This window comes from Lemur catta, chromosome 2, assembly GCF_020740605.2.
Source record: "Lemur catta isolate mLemCat1 chromosome 2, mLemCat1.pri, whole genome shotgun sequence".
NCBI classification, from domain to species: Eukaryota; Metazoa; Chordata; class Mammalia; order Primates; family Lemuridae; genus Lemur; species Lemur catta.
This window is the reverse complement of record NC_059129.1, coordinates 105,602,688-105,620,312: the sequence shown is the minus strand read 5'-3', so window position 1 is coordinate 105,620,312 and position 17,625 is coordinate 105,602,688. Positions and strand designations below refer to the sequence as shown.

The 17,625-nt window shown below is 32.4% G+C and overlaps 1 protein-coding gene and 1 non-coding gene across 2 annotated transcripts in view; one reads left to right on the top strand and one right to left on the bottom strand.

Annotated features, from left to right (window-relative positions):
- HDAC2 (histone deacetylase 2) overlaps positions 1-16,710 on the top strand; it is a 29,108-nt gene extending 12,398 nt beyond the window's left edge. The window contains exons 3-14 of the mRNA XM_045544212.1: positions 89-206; positions 1,806-1,880; positions 2,348-2,486; positions 4,822-4,963; positions 7,329-7,421; positions 7,501-7,609; positions 10,849-10,989; positions 11,536-11,644; positions 12,275-12,405; positions 13,197-13,352; positions 15,589-15,646; positions 16,338-16,710. Of these exons, the coding sequence (XP_045400168.1) occupies positions 89-206; positions 1,806-1,880; positions 2,348-2,486; positions 4,822-4,963; positions 7,329-7,421; positions 7,501-7,609; positions 10,849-10,989; positions 11,536-11,644; positions 12,275-12,405; positions 13,197-13,352; positions 15,589-15,646; positions 16,338-16,368 (1,302 nt within the window). The 3' untranslated portion in view covers positions 16,369-16,710. The remainder of the gene's footprint in view (positions 1-88; positions 207-1,805; positions 1,881-2,347; positions 2,487-4,821; positions 4,964-7,328; positions 7,422-7,500; positions 7,610-10,848; positions 10,990-11,535; positions 11,645-12,274; positions 12,406-13,196; positions 13,353-15,588; positions 15,647-16,337) is intronic.
- Positions 5,388-5,494, bottom strand: LOC123633633. Its single transcript, XR_006733661.1, has one exon. It is a non-coding gene; the product is annotated as a U6 spliceosomal RNA (small nuclear RNA).
- Positions 16,711-17,625: the final 915 nt, after the last annotated feature.

Here is a 17,625-nt window from a genome sequence, read left to right as displayed (position 1 = left end):
GTACTGTTAGGTGAAATTACATATTTTTTTAATAATCTGATATTACCAGTTGTAATTCTACGATTCTGACATTTATTTTTCTTCACAGAGGCCCCATAAAGCCACTGCCGAAGAAATGACAAAATACCACAGTGATGAGTATATCAAATTTTTGCGATCAATAAGACCAGATAACATGTCTGAGTATAGTAAGCAGATGCAGAGATGTACGTTTCTATGTAAAAAGTATTGTAATGTTGATAAGTATAAATGAGTATTTTTTGGGAGTTTATAATTAGAGTTATCCAAATCTGGGTATTTTTCCTATTGGTCTAAATGTTATTAGCATTCTTTATTGATTTGAAAAGTCGGTATAACAATACTAAAGCTACTTAAGCAAAAAACCAAACCTATCTGAAGCTTATTGGTCTGTGAAACTGCTGTTTGGATGTTCCTCTACTCTTTATTTTGCTTCCATGATAACTTTGAGACAATGGATATTGATAGAGCTCACTCCCTTGTTTTGAAAGAAAGATTATACTTTGATTAGCCTTGATATATACCTCTTATATTTGTATATTTTACTTAACCTGGACTGTAATAATCTTTTTTTCTTCTTTTTGGTATATTAGTGCAGCTTTTGATTCTCTTCTACATAATGTTCTCTTTTATAGGTTTAAAATGTCTTTCGGAGGTTGATAACAAATTGGCTTAAAGGTAGAATGCAAAAGTCCTCCTAATATGATTGGAACAGTCTTTTAAAGCTTGATACTGGAGTTCATTCTCACTAGTGTTTTTATTAATGGGCTTCAGTGATTATAGCAAATTAAGTGTAGTTGCTAGGCATCTCAAATATTCGTAACCTCATACACATTTCCACCATAGATTATCTCATTCGATTAGTTAAAATGCTATAAAATATAACTAGAACAGATACTATTTATTCATTTTTTTCAGTGGGGATTCAGACTTAAATTAAAAAGAGGCATGGGTAGCCCTTAGGCAAATGAATTAACAGGACTGATTTAAAACCTAATTAAGATTATGACCATATCTGAGTAGTAAAAAAGTAAAATTCATTCTTTATAGTGCTTTTAATTTAAGGATGTACAAAGATATATAAAACAGTGACCCTTATTCTTGAAGAGGTTACAGTTTGGGACATAGGGAGGGACTGAGAATGGGTTATACACATCTACTATATCCCCTCCATTCTGTCAGTACTAAGGAACTAAATATGTCATGATATCTCATGTTTCTGTATGTTGTTTCCTTATTGTCTTAAGTACCCCTTTCTTCTGTATCTTGGCTCCCATGAACCTAGTTAGTTCTTACCATCTTTCAAGATCAAGGTTAACCATGGACATAGTCACCAGCTGTTACATCTTCTTAGTATCCACTTAAATACATTTCAAAGTTGAGTATGTTATGTGTATTTAAGGAATGTTAAAGAAATTGAAGTTACTTACTTTTTAGAATCTTGATTAAATAATTGTTATATGTTTAAGGAGAAATGCCCAGAAAATTTAAGCCCATGTTTCAATTAAATAAAAAAAATGTACCTTGACACGTATTGATTTCTTGTTAATAGAACAGAGATATTCCACAAATAATCTGGACAAGATTTGGTAGGTGTTTCACAGATAATACTTTAATTCCCTTGGATAAAATAATAAATTTATTTTAAAATTGCAGACTTTAGGTTACTACTATGAAGTGTATGTTTTATGATTGCATCAAAGTATTTGTAGGAAATAGTTTTTGTAAGAAAAGGCTTTCGTTAATTTGCAGAATGGGTTGAAATTAATGAAATCCATCTTCCACAGTTAATGTTGGAGAGGATTGTCCAGTGTTTGATGGACTCTTTGAGTTTTGTCAGCTCTCAACTGGTGGCTCAGTTGGTAAGTTCTAATTTAATCAGATTTAGATGTTGATCTAAGCTTGATATATGTCATTTGTGTTATTCGTTTAAAGCAGAAGTTTTAATGGTGGATTTTGATAAGAAAAGGCAGTCAATATATTTACAGTAAAGTACAGTTTACTTTAAAATCCCCATGTTTCATGATCATAATGGCTCACTTTTTTATAAACTTTTATTTTCACTTAGAGACTTTTTTTTTCCCCTATCTCTTCTAGCTACCATTGTTACTACCACTTTCCATTATTTAATCTCAGGTCACAGCTATTAGAAAATATTTATCTAAGGAAAAACTACTATTAGTGTCCTAGGCAATGATCTTCACTGCTTATGATTTTAAGCTTTTGCTTATGCATGGCATACTCTTACTTAGAGGGCTTTTGTCTATTTATCCTAATTTTTTATTTTAAATATTTTAAAAGTCTACTATTTCTTGTTTCTACTTCTTAGCTGGGGCCGTGAAGTTAAACCGACAACAAACTGATATGGCTGTTAATTGGGCTGGAGGATTACATCATGCTAAGAAATCAGAAGCATCAGGGTTCTGTTATGTTAATGATATTGTGCTTGCCATTCTTGAATTACTAAAGTAAGTTAATTTATGTTGATACTTTTCCTATGATAAAATGTTTTAATTAAAACACAATAAAAGTCTGGCTTTTTTCAAAACTAAGTAAATGGTAGGTTGAAATAGTTAATGGTAAATCTTCTATGAATTCGTTATAAACCAATGAAGAAATGCAGGAAATTTACCCAATCTTTTGATTATTATAAGTGAGAAAGGTCTAAAACTCTCATTAAATACCCCTTTTTGAAAATATTAGGCATAGTTTGGCAATTTAGATTTGAGTTAATTTCAACTAATGAAAAATGATGTGACCTTGGAAGTTTACGTTCTGACATTTTGTAGTTGAAGGCAAAAATTTGAAGCCTACATTAAAGGAAATTTGTTTATCTATTGAATGAGTCTAGCTGACCGCCTAGCTTCCATATATCTGAATGGAGCTTTGTTCTTTGCAAGTGGATATAAAATGATCTCTGAGTTGCTGAAGGAGTTATTTTTAGTTACCCTTGGCTGCAATTTGAGAGAGATCTATAGAGGTAAGGTACTTATGAATTTGGAGATTTACAGTTAGATGTTTTTTTTTACTCATCAGTTCTAACACATCTTAGATTCTACTTCATGTTGTATTGATTAGTGTTTTCTCAGCTTTGAAAATATTTTTGCTTATAGTTATTCCGTGCATGCTATCCATAGAGACTAATTTTTCGGTCATGTAAACTTGGTATTGATTCTTTAAATAAACAATAACTGAGCAGTATTGGTGTAACATCTTGTTGATGCATCAAGATCCAAAGAAAAGCATTTTGAATCTTTGCCCTGTTTTTTAATTGACTGTTGATACTGGTTCCAGTGTCTTCAACTCTTTCAGCAAGTTCTTGCCCACTAAGCTGATAGTCTTAAACAAGTTTAATTTCTCTGGATATATTTTTTCATGTGGTGCAATCAAGCATGGTTAATTAATTGACTTGGTAGACAGCTTTCCTTGCTTCTCTAGCATGAGAGCCACTCAGAAACTTCACTTCCAGTACAGCTTCACTTCTTTTTTTTAAATTTTGTGAAGAAATTCTACGGTGATGAGATACACTCTTTTAAATTTTCTAAATATTGCTTTGTGTTGAGAATATTCTTATGAGTGCTTAGTCTGTCAATGTCAACTTCCATTGTATTCTTTTAGCACAGCTATGGTACCATTGCATAATAAACACAATGCTTTGCCATCTAATTCAATAACAAAATAATACTTCACTGTACTTCAAAAGGATGTTATTTGAAGTCCACTTTTCCCTTTTCTTGTTTTGATGTGGGTATGCGCTGGTTTTTACTGTGTCACTGTGATTTGTAGTGCTACAAGCACCAGTTTGAAGTGATGGAAATACCACATGTGGTCTCTATCACAACCATTCATCTCTGCAGTTCAAAAGAAGTCATAGACATCAATAAACAAGTGCCTATGTTTCAATAAAATTTTTTATGGACACTGAAATTTAAATTTTATATAAGTATCACTTGTGAGAAAATACTCTTGATTTAATTTTATTTTTCAACTGTTTAAAAAAGTAACAACTATTCTTAGCTGTAAAAAAGAGGCATTTGGCTTATGGGCTGTAGCTTGCCAATTCTTATTTTATAATATTAAAGATTTACTACAGAGATGTTTAATTAAAGTAACTATCTTAAGTATGGTGTAATCTTGAGTTGTTAATACACAGAAACATGTGCCATGTTATGGTTTTCTGGGTTTTTGTGTGTTTGTTTGTTTGTTTTTAAGAGACAGGGTCTCACTCTGTCACCCAAGCTGGAGTGCGCCCAAGCTGGAGTGCGGTTGGCTCGATCATTACTTACTGTGACCTTGACCTCCTGGGCTCAAGCGATCATCCCACCTCAACCTCCCAAGTAGCTGGGACTGCAGTCATGTGCCACCATGCTTGGCTATTTTTTTTATTTTTTAATTTTTTTTTAGAGATAGGGTTTCACTGTGTTGCCCAGGCTGGTCTCCAACCCTTGGCCTTAAGCCATCTTCCTGCTTCAGCCTCCCAAAGTGCTGGGATTATAGGGGTGAACTACCACACCCAGCCATATGTTATGTTTTTAAAACATATAGAATATGTCATTTCATAAAGACAGTAAATATATTTTTTCACCTACATTGGACAGAAGGGGAGATTTAAAGGTCTAAGGTTCAAACTATGACTTCAGATGTTTTAGTGGTCTCTTATCTTAGACTGGAAGTAAAGTAAAAAGAAGGTTAAACATTCTGGAATGCAAGAGCTCAAAAATAGGTTTCCTGAATTCATGGTGGTTCTTCCCATCTTAGAACCTTAAAAAAAAAAAAAAAAAAAACTTATGGCTTTGTTTTCAGGTATCATCAGAGAGTCTTATATATTGATATAGATATCCATCATGGTGATGGTGTTGAAGAAGCTTTTTATACAACAGATCGTGTAATGACTGTATCATTCCATAAATATGGGGAATACTTTCCTGGCACAGGAGACTTGAGGGTAAGACTAAATTCTGTCTGAATAAATACTATGAGATTAACCTAGATGGTTAGTAATCCTATACTAATATTTTTTCTGAGTCATTAATTTGAAGCTTGAATGCAGAATTGAATCACTTTCTATGCAGTAACATCTGCTACAATTCACTTTTGCTGGCTTTAAGCAAAAATTTAATGAGAACTTAAAGAAGTTTTTTTTGCTGTGCTGTATTCTTTGGTTGAATAAATATTTTTGAACATCTCTGAAGCATGAAGCCCTTTTCTTGATGTTAAGTTTGAACCTTCAAAACTACCTGATGGTAGCCTTCATTCCTATTGATTGTAAAAATTGGTGGAATAAGATAGACTAGGTCTTTTTAGGTTCCTCTGCTGCCCTCCTTTGTGATTGGTCTTGATTTTTAGTGGGTCTGAGTTTTTTTTTTTTTTTCAATAGGAAACGCTTCACGAATTTGCATGTCATCCTTGCGCAGGGGCCATGCTAATCTTCTCTGTATCGTTCCAATTTTAGTATATGTGCTGCCGAAGCAAGCACAGTGGGTCTGATTTTAATCTTTTTTCTTTCCTTAGGCTTCTGAAATTTGTAGTGTATACTATTTAGGGTGAGACACAATACCATAGCTTAGCCCTGCCTGCCTAACATTCAGTGCATTTATTTCTACTACATTTCTGTTATCTTTTTCCATTTGGTGCTCTTGTCTTTTATGAATGTGAAAACCACAGGTCAAATTCCTTTTCTGTAAACTCATTGAAGGTTTTTGCTTCACTAGAGTGTTTTTGAACCTAACTACATCCATGCTGAAATTTATTCAGAAATTTAAACATCTCTTTTTAGTCCAGCCTGGATTATATGGGGGATTTCTCATAGCATGGCATTCAACATTAGCTATAAACTATTTTATTAAGGTTATTTTTCACATCTATGGTATGTTATTTATAAGTGGCCTTAAAATATTCTTTAAATCTGTGGCTTTTCTTTATTTGGTCGTAGTGTATTACTGTTTCAGTAACAGAGTTATGTTGATAAAATATGAAATGTTATTCTATGACTAGTATTTGATATTTTAAATGTATCCCCATAATTTTGTGAGAAAACTAAAATTAATCATTACATTATATAATATGTACAGCTGTATTTGGACTTTCTGTGAAACTGCTATCTTTGAATATTAATTTAATAAACACTCCCTTTTTTCCCTAATTGATTCTAAAGCAGAAAAGAAGGTTACTCTGAGCTTATTTAGGTCATTGTTAAAATGCTGCTCGCTTTAGAGTAGTCCAGGTAGAAAAAAGAAACAGAACGGTGATAAAGTAGCAGTTGTGGAATAAGAAATGGAAGAGATAAAGCTTATTCCCACGGGAACAAGCAGCAGCTCTGAGTTGCCAGCTAGCGGCAGCTAGGGTGAGAAGTCCTGACCAACTTTCCATGTTCTGAGATTTTAGGGTCAAAGTGTAACTGTGATCCAACTGCAGAAGTGTACAAATTCACAGTACATTAGTTTATCCACATTTGTATAGTTTGTATTTAGTTAATAAATCTTAATAAAAATTGAGATTTCTTTAAGAAAAACTTTGAGAGGAAGTGTATAATTAGAAATATCCCTATTATTCAATCTTTTCTGAGAACATATATATGAATATATATGTATACACACACATACACACACAGAAATACATATACACACATACAATATTAAATAAGTGTGTATAATATATGTATATATGGTTTTAGAGTGTGTATATAGCTGGAACCTTTGCATCTTTTGAGGTATTAATACCTGGACTGGTACTCATTCAGCAAGTAGAAACAAAATTTATTTTAAGTCCAATTAAAAAACAATCTGATGCTTTGGTCTGTATCTGTTAAAACTTCAAGAAAGTCTGGGCCTTTCTTTTGTCATAAATAAACTCATACCAGAGATTGTGAACTACAAGAATGATTCTGCATTACAGATACAATTGTCCTGCAGGGTTCTTTGGCTTAGAGTCTATATTTGCCACAGGTTTATCCACAGAGTTTCCTTCTCATCTTATATATCTGTTCAAGATGAATTTTCTGGTTCAATGTAATGGTGTAATTTCATGTTGCCTTTACCTGTTTGTGTTAAATTTCTTTCTCCTAAAAATAATCATTACAGATTAATTGGAAATGGTTTGTTTAGGCTTTACAAGCAGTATATAAATAATTAGAATGTGTGCTTATTCTTCATTATTTCCTTTCTCAGTTTATATTCCTATCTCAACTAAGGTGAATTCAAAATTGGGTCTATAATACCTGGTCTTTTGGTCTTTTAAAAATGTGATAAGCAAATGTCAGACTTTTTCTTATAAAATATATTCTAAGATCTATTTAAACTGTGTATTTTTAGGATATTGGTGCTGGAAAAGGCAAATACTATGCCGTCAATTTTCCAATGAGAGATGGTATAGATGATGAGTCATATGGACAGATATTTAAGCCTGTAAGTATTATTATTGTCAAAATTGAAATGGAATTTTAAAAGTTGTTAGAGATACTAACATTTGTTATTTTGTGTGTAGATTATCTCAAAAGTGATGGAGATGTATCAACCTAGTGCCGTGGTATTACAGTGTGGTGCGGACTCATTATCTGGTGATAGACTTGGTTGTTTCAATCTAACAGTGAAAGGTAAGCAATTTAAAGGATGGTATTCCCAAAAAATAGATTTTCTTCTTCACAACTTCTTCCCATACAAGTTCTCATTGTAGTTTCTTGCCAGCTCTTTTAACAAACTGAACTCTGCTTTGTATTTTTCATAGGTTTTTGTCTGTCATATGTGTATATGTGTGACTAGAGTTAATCTTGTTTCATTTTGTCAAATTTATATGTACCTTTATGTATATGAATAGTTTTGTAAGGCTTGTTGCAGTCCCAACCAAGGCAGCTAGTTTCAGTGTTTTTGTTGATTTTTTTTTTTTTTTTTTTTTGCTGTTTACCTTTCTCCAATACGTGCATACTGTGTTACTTAGTTGGATTTTTAATTTTAGCCTTAATATTAATTTTTCATTACAGAAGAAGGAAGAGGGTTTAGCTCTCCTCAGCACTTTGTCCTCAATATATTTGTACCCTTCCCATATCTCCATTTTTACATCAGAATTTTGGTTGTGATGTGCTGCTGCTGTTTACAGCGGCAGCATCTTTAAACACTTTAGCTCATCCAGTTTTACTTTCCTGCATAACTTGTTTTTCCTAAGGTTTTCATTGACTTAGTTTTCTCTTAGCTCATTCTTAAACTACTGATGTCTCAATATCTTCATATATTCAGGTACATTCAGTGTTCTGTCAGAAAAACAACCTCTGACCTGTTCCTGTTTGGACTGAATATCCTCTGTAGACATGGCAGGACAGGCAGCTGGTCTTCCCTTCTTTGTTGTGTTAGATCCCCTCCATTGCTGTGTTGTCTGTCTTCCTCTTAATTTTTTTCTCACATTTTGGTGGAGCAAATTCTCAAATAGTTTCCCGAGAAAAGGTGTATGGGAGATTAGGGGTACTCCACCAAATACTTCATTTTGGTCAAGTGTTGAAATCAATATATGATTGAAGTCTAGGCCAAAGAAAAATATCGCCATTATGGAAGGAACTTCTAGGGTATAAGAATAAATCTGAAATTTTACTTAATTCTTAAAATTTATATGTGGGTCAGAAATGATTTATCATGGATATTATATATGATTTTAGAGTTTTTGCCCATGTGAACTTTCAGGGGAGCAAGTTGATGTTCTGCCTTGAATTCTGTCATAAGATGTGAAGAATTCTCCAATAAGACTTTTTCTACAACACCTGCTGGCCTGAATGAAATTGAATAAATACAGATATTAAAAGCTTCTTTATTTAATGTTATGATTGCTCCTATACCAGCCAGCATTAGAATTATGGTATAATCTATTATTCTGCTATGTATTATATTGAACCACATGAAATTAATTGCTCCTTTTCTTGGTAGGGCAACAATGGTCAAGTAGCAGTTTTCTATTGTTGAACTTAATGTGTTAATACCTATCTATTGCCTCAAAACAGATGTGAGCTTCCTAAAATTATCTGTCTAGTGCGCTCTTAAAATGTGTACTGTTAGTTTTCTTGTTTAATCCTTTGGATGTCCTTCATGTTTTTGTACTTAATAGTTTTCATAATCATAAATTACAGCATTTTACTTTTAGAATAATAAATCTACATTGTATTTCAGCTGACTGATAGAATTTCAGTTATATAAAGCATATAAGGATATTTGCAATTCCAAGTCTTACACTTGGTTCTGGTTTCTCCACTGCTAGCTTCAATTCAGATTTCTCAGATTAGCTATAGTCAGTTACTTTCTGTCTATGTCCTTTCTGCCTTCGGTTATGTTCTTGCTGTTGTATATTCTCTCCCATTCTTCATTCTTACGGATTTTAGCTTTTAAAGGAATTATTTTACAGTCATTTTTGTCAAGTTTTGAGATGAAGGAAGAATAAATGTCTTGTTTATCCAGCTATATCTTTACTTAGAAGTTTGTAAGTTAACTTTTTGTATGTTTATTTTGTCTTTAATTTTTTTTTTTTTTTTTTTTTTTTTTTGAGACAGAGTGTCACTCTGTTGCCCTGGCGTCAGCCTAGCTCACAGCAACCTCAAACTCCTGGGCTCAAGCAATCCTTCTGCCTCAGCTTCCCGAGTAGCTGGGACTACAGGCATGTGCCACTATGCCCGGCTAATTTTTTCTATATATATGTTTTAGTTGTCTAGCTAATTTCTTTCTATTTTTAGTAGAGATGGGGTCTCGCTGTTGCTCAGGCTGGTCTCGAACTCCTGACCTCAAGCAATCCTCCTGCCTTGCCTCCCAGAGTGCTAGGATTATAGGCATGAGCCACCGCGCCGGGCCAAAAATTTTTTTTCTGATTACAAGAAGCCCATGTTTTCCCAGTAGCAATAATAAAAATTGGGTTGTGAAACATATAATGCAACTATTGAAGAGTACTTAATGAAAATGCCCACAATATACAATTACATGAGGAGAACAGATCATTAAACTTTGTAAAATTAACTTAGAATTGGAAGGGAATATAGAAAAAGTATTTTTGGATAATGGGGTTTTTTGGTGGCTAGTTTTTTCTTTGTACCTTTTTGCTTTTTTCCAGATATTCTTCAGTATGGATGAATGTCTTTTATAATTGAAGGATTTTTCTTTCTTTCTTTAAAGATTGAGTTTTATGCCTGAATGATAATATTTGAAGAAATTAATGGTAACTTATAAATGATTATTGAACTATGAGATTTATCCAGAGGAGATACTTGGTTTTATGTTAGGTTTACTTTTGTATTCAAATTTCTACACATACAAGTTTGTTGAAGTTTTTAAAATAGTAATAAATATTAATTTTTAAATCTTAAATAAGTTAAGAAAATTATCCATAGTACTGCTACCTAAAGATAACCCACAGTAAACTTTGTTGTATAGCCCTCCATAATTATTTTGCACATGTCCACAGGGAAAAAATGATAACAAAAATCAATTTAGATCATGCATGATGTTTCATTATACCCTGATATTTTTATTTTTATCATGTAACGTCACGTAGACATCTTCCTGTGTTAATAAAAATAGATGTGTGTATTTATATGTATAAATGTTGATATATTTGCATTTATGACTTTTCTATTAGGAGCACTTACCAAAATAGCCATTTTTGTCTTATTAAGTTATGTATATCATTGTAGGAAAAGTGATAAGGAGTTTTGAAGTAGAAAGTTTTCAGATTTTCTTTGTTTTTAAAATATTTAAAAAATCCATTTTGGTTGAGTAAAATTTTGTATATATTATCTTTTTAAAATTCATTTTTCAAACTGTTATAATATGCACATTTTTGTTGTTACCCAACTCTTATTTATCTTAGGTCATGCTAAATGTGTAGAAGTTGTAAAAACTTTTAACCTACCATTACTGATGCTTGGAGGAGGTGGATACACAATTCGTAATGTTGCTAGATGTTGGACATATGAGACTGCAGTTGCCCTTGATTGTGAGATTCCTAATGGTAAGTGTGCTTACTATGATTTCTTTATGGTATGAGCTGTCAATACAGATATTCTCCGACTTATGAGATTCCCTCCTGATAAACTAATCTTAAGTTGAAAATAAATTGAAAATGAATTTAATACAGTTATCCTACCACACATAATCGCTTAGCTTAGCCAACCATAAACATCCCCAGAACACTTACATTAGCCTATAGTTGGAGAAGATAAGCTAATACCAAGCCTATTTTATAATAGTAAAGTATTGAATGTCTCATGTAACATATTACATACTGTGTATATTACATTGAAATTATGATAGTTTCACACCATCATAAAGTTGAAAAATTTTAAGTTCACACCATTGAAAGTCAGGCACCATCTGTATATAGAAATAGATGGCTGAATGATTCGAGTAGCCTTCAAAACTATATAAATAGAAGAGCATTCACTTCATGTTCACCTTTAAACATTTTCTTTGGAAATATTTCACTACCTGATTCTGAATTCTGTGCATGGATTTGTGTAAAAATTGAGCTTTTGATATGTAACTTTATTTTTATTAGAGTTGCCATATAATGATTACTTTGAGTATTTTGGACCGGACTTCAAACTGCATATTAGTCCTTCAAACATGACAAACCAGAACACTCCAGAATATATGGAAAAGATAAAGTAAGAAATTATTCAATTGCTTTGATAAACATTTCATCATGACAAAGCTTTAGGAGGCTTTAGAAGGCCAAGTATATAGTGGGTTCTTTTAATTTTATACATAGGCAGATATATACAGATATTTCCTTTGTGTTTTTCTAAAAGATTTAAAACTTTAAATTATTGATTTCTTTAATTTCTGAAGTTAATAGAAATGTGTGAGCTTTATAGCTCAAAAATATTTTAAATATATTTTTTAAATTGCAAGAAGAACTGTAAGTGTAAGGGCTTTGCATTAAAGCAAAGTTTATTTTCATCGTCTGAAACGTTTTGTTAAAGCTTTGTCTCCACACAGTTTTTAGAGAGACATTGTAGTACATAGGCATAGGTTTGTGTCTTCTGTCACAAACTAGCTGTATGACATTTTGATGAGTTCATTTGCCTTTGTGTTTATGTTTCTTCATCATTAAAATGGGGGATAAAGTAGTTCGTACTTTATGAATTTTGAAGATTAAATGAGTCAATGCTCAAAAAATGTTATTGTTATATTAATTTATAGATTAAGCTAGATCAAAGATGGGATTTTTTGCCTGTAAGAGGAACTGCAAAGAAATTGAATTTTGTCTAACAAACTTTGCCTGTGTAATTTAGACAGCGTTTATTTGAAAACTTGCGCATGTTACCTCATGCACCTGGTGTCCAAATGCAAGCTATTCCAGAAGATGCTGTTCATGAAGACAGTGGCGATGAAGATGGAGAAGATCCAGACAAAAGAATTTCTAGTAAGATACTGCCTTGATGTATATTCTGTTACATTTTTCCAGTTTATTAAAATGACAGTTCAAACTGAAGGTTTTAGTGGCCCAAGAACTTCACTATGGGTCATGTTCATGAGCACACTATTATTATTGTCATTTTCTATTTTTAATCTTACATAGGTTTGGCTTCCTAATGTTTTAAAGCCTGATTTGGGTGTTGGCACTTTCAGTTTATGTGACTATACATATGTGATTGAAAGTTTCCACAAATTAGCCGCTTACGTACATCTGGGGATAAATTGGAAAACATCCTATTTATCTAAAGTACAATCGATTAAATGACATTAAGCATCTATGTTTGATTTTACAGCCTCTCATTACATTTAATACGATTATTGGATTTATAGCATAAGGGTATGCTTAACAGTATAGACAGTCTAACATATTAGGTATTAATGATATTTTTAATTTTGTCCACTTTCTCTCTCAGCTCTGAAATAAAAAGCTGCTTTTTAGGTAAAGACATTATTCCCCTGCCCTACTAGAAAAAGTTTTTTCCTCCAAAGTTTTAGCTTTTTTAAAAAACAAAATGAGATTCCTCAAATGTTTTTATTTCTCTTTGAACTATTCTCAAACCAAAGCCAAGTTTTCAGTATGAAACAAAACCATTCATTCAGTTTGATTTAATTCAGTCAGTGAGCCTCTGTTATCCTGTACGTCTAAATGTGGTAACTGGTTAGTGCATTTGTATGAGTGTGCTATGATTGTAAAACTGGACTATTTTTGTCAAAATTTAATAAAATTTTTCATGTCAGTTCGAGCATCAGACAAGCGAATAGCTTGTGATGAAGAATTTTCAGATTCTGAGGATGAAGGAGAAGGAGGTCGTAGAAATGTGGCTGATCATAAGAAAGGAGCAAAGAAAGCTAGAATTGAAGAAGATAAGAAGGAAACAGAAGACAAAAAAGCAGGTTGGTTTATTTTTTGGTGATTGTATTTTAATTGTAAGTTTTTAAATTGAACTACATTTGCAGTTTTCATGAGATCCTGAAAGTCAGTTGTACAACAATCATGGAGTGGGTATGCTAGGTAGTTGACTTTTTTTTACACTGTTTAATATTTTTTATTTAAAGCTTTCTGAATGTTATTACTCCCATTTGCTTTAATAATATATGAAAACTATAACCTTCTCTTGATGATACATGGTTAAAATAATGAACATTACACTGTGCTATAGATTGGATAAGAAAGAGGGCAGATTATAAATCTATTTAGAGTTTGTGAACAGAGCTGAAATTCTAGGATAATTTTTAAATACCTAAAGTTTGTTTAATGAGAATAAAACACAAAAGAAGAGTTATTATCCTTAGACCAGTTTCACCATGTTGACAAAGATCAGATAACATACTTTGTTCAGAAATTGAAGAAAACATTAAAACTCTGAGGAAAGATAGGAAGGGATTTGGGAGTTGGGCTAGGGAAGAGATACTACTTTCTGAGCCTTAACTTACTTAAAAATGCTATGTTTGCTTGAGGCAATTGAATTTGCTACCAGAATCTACTATCTCTTTAATCTGAGTTCCCAGAACACTTACACATGCCTCTGTCATGTTATTGAACACATTATATTATAGCACCTTATAGGATTTTGTCTCCCTGCTAGATTGAGCTGCTCCTGGCTAGGGAACACAGTATCTTAAACATTTGTCTTTTCAGTACTTGGTGCATTTCCTAATGCAAGTAATGGTGATAGCACAAGTTTCAGTTGCCCTGTTAATTTTGATCTTGGAGCATATAAAAAACTGATTCAGAGATACTGGTCCTACATTCTTTTACTATATCTACCAAATTGAAGTTCACTGTGAGTGAGCTGGCTCTTTTTGTTACCTACCCATAGCATGTCTGACACATCTAGTTCTGTTCTTTCATGCACGGATTTTCGCCTCAGTAGGCTACATTTTTCTGTCTACCATTTTATACTTTTAATTTCCCAGTGATGGCTCCAATATAGTGATTGACATCCAAAAATTCCAGCCATGACTAATGTAAGGAGGACTTAACATTAGCTGTAGGATTTTTCTGTTTTCTTTTTTTTTTTTTCTTTTCTTTTACTGTCAGTATGTTTTCTTGTCATTTCATTTTTAAAATCTTTATCTTTTCTGTGCTTTTTAAAAAAAACTCTGCTTTATTTGGTGATGGGCTCTTCTGATAGGGCCTTGCACTTGTTAAAATCTCTCAGCCTACAGAAAAAAGAAATAATAATATAGAAAACCTTTTTAAAATCTATAGGTGAAAACCTGGAGTTGGGGCCATTCCGTTTCTCTTCCTCCCCTCCCCCATCTTGTTTTGGTACTTTAGGTTTACATGGCTAAAATTAAGCCAAAAGTTGAAACAAATGTTGTAAGAGCCACACTGTCAATATGTGTGTTTGTATTATAGAGCAGACCAGTTCCTGAAATGTCTGTAGAATACCTAACTATATTGATACTTCACTATATTCATATTATTAGATTATTACCTCATAACTTTGTTTATTTAAAGAAAAATTTCAGCACATTGGGTATAACTTTTTATTTTTTGGCAATCTTGAGTTTAAAGTGTTACTGCTATTATTTCATTAAAATTGTGACCTTTCAGTATTTGTTTAGTGGGAATTAAAAACTATAGGTAAAAGCAGCAGGACTTAGCCTCTGCTTGTGTCTCTGGGCTCATAGTATCTAACTCTTCCCCTTTCTCACAATATTCTGGCCACACTGGTCTTTCAGTTCTGCCTTTCATCCTGCCAAGACCTTCTTGCCTCAAAGTCCTTTTTTTAAGTTTTTCTCTTTTTAAGATACTTCCTTTTTCCCCACCCCAAATCTATTCATTCTTCAGGACACCTCTTAAATGTGTCACTTTTTCATGGTAACCTTTCTTGACCTCCACAGTGCTGTGCCTGTGTCTGCACATTGAACTTCTCCACAGCACCTATTCCAATAGAAGCCACAGAACCAAAAGTTTAAAAAGGTCAGGGACCCCATTGTATTGACAGTTTGAACCACTATCATTTAGTGTAATACCTAACACAAAAATTTATTTAGTTATTGAATTCATGAACGGTGAGATTGCATATGACAACTTTTTACATTTTAAAAGTAAAGTGCATTTTGAAATAAAATGTATACATTTCAAAATAAGTTTTAATATGTTTCTAATCTTTGTTTTTAGATGTTAAGGAAGAAGAAAAATCCAAGGACAATAGTGGTGAAAAAACAGATACCAAAGGGTAAATGATGTTCCTTATCTAGTAATTTTTATATGCTATAAAAATAAACACATCTATTTGGGGGGTATATGTGTGTATTATGTATGCTTCAGGAATACTGGACTGAGCCTAAAAACATCAGTAAGTTATATGGAATGCCATGAATTTAGTCTCTATTGGTACATAACACAACATATGCCATCCATTTGACTCCTGTATTATTTAAGTACCTTGTTTTAAAAAACTAGAAAGACTTGTATTAATCATTATTCATTATAACTAAATAAATCAGTTTATATTCTTGTACATAATTTATCTGAGACTGTTGCTATTAATTTTTATATATGCACTCATGGTTTACCGTAGTGCTTATTTCTGTGTACATGATTTTTTTAGTGTTGTGAGGTAAGTAAATTTAAGAAACATTGTGCTAACCTAATTTTTAAGTGAAAACAACTGAAGATTTTGTCATCAGAAAGCATGTAAATGTTTGGTCATATGTAATTTTGTGCTAGCCTTTACAGGGTAACTTGGAATAGTTGTGAAACCACTAGAAAGACAAAGGCATTCATTACTTCAAAAACACTTAAGGCATTGTTGGCTAACACGTTTCTTGGCCTTGCGCCTACGCGATCTGATCAAAAGAATGGGTTGGTGCATTTAAACCAAGATGGTGCCATTTTTAATTTTTCACATTGTCTTCTTTTAATAGAGCCAAATCAGAACAGCTCAGCAACCCTTGAATTTGAAAGTCTCATCAACTTCAGAAAAATCATTAAAAAGAGAAAATATTGGGAAGAAAATGTTTTCAAAAGACATCTGGCTTCATTTTCTACTACTTTGGCATGGACTGTATTTATTTTCAAATGGCTTTTTTCGTTTTTTGTTTTTCTTGGCAAGTTTTATTGTGAGTTTTTCTAATTATGAAGCAAAATTTCTTTTTCTCCACCATGCTTTATGTCATAGTATTTAAAATTGATGTGAGTTATTATGTCAAAAAACTGATCTATTAAAGAAGTAATTGGCCTTTCTGAGCTGATTTTTCCATCTTTTGTAATTATCTTTATTAAAAAATTGTACTTGGATTGTCTTTTGTCTGTTTATTGCAATATGAAGTCTTGTTTCAGAGGCTGATGACATGACCGTTTCTGTAGAATTAGAATACACTAGAGGTGAAAGATAATGATTACAGCTTGAAAGGTATCTATTTACTATTTCTTTGGAAGAGTATTTACAGTGATTATTATTTCTTTTTGCAATAGAAATTCTACCACCTTACCCTGGATAGTTTGGCCAGTCTTTTGGTGAAGATTGACATCACATTATAATTTGTCCATGAAATTAATAATACAAGCTGTGCAGTTGAGATACAGGAATTGTCTTTGAGCTAAACCAAAGGTTCTCAAAAATTAGAAATGGAAATTCTGAATTGAAAGAAAAAACTGATTAGAACTGGTGTTGACCAGACTTAATGGTATTATATTGTCAGTTTAAAATGAAACCTACTATTTAAACAAAACTTGCTTCTTTTACTGCACTTGCATTGTATCCAGGTTCCATTATTACACCCAAGTTTCCAAATCAAAGACATTAAAACACTTTAAAAAGCGATTTATCATTCAACAACTATTTAAGTGCCCATTTTAAGATTTGGGGAGTGTAACTGAATATAATGGAAAAATGTTTTCACCCACAGCTTACATTCTAGTGACAGGAAGCAGACAAGTGGGATAATTTCTACTAAGATGTGTAAAGGAGAAAATAGATATGTTAGGAACTTGAGCCAAAATTGGTGAAATTTTTCTTTTTGCCAGCCAGGCCCAAATTGATTCTTTTAAGATAAAAATTATAGAATACTAGATGGTAGTTTAGTCTAAAATATTTCTCTAAAACCCTCTGTTAAATATTTCAGACATGCACCTAGATTTTTGTAATGAACAGCTGTATATCCACCCATATTTAGCAAATGTTTCACTTTTGCCATATTTGTTTCAAGTGTT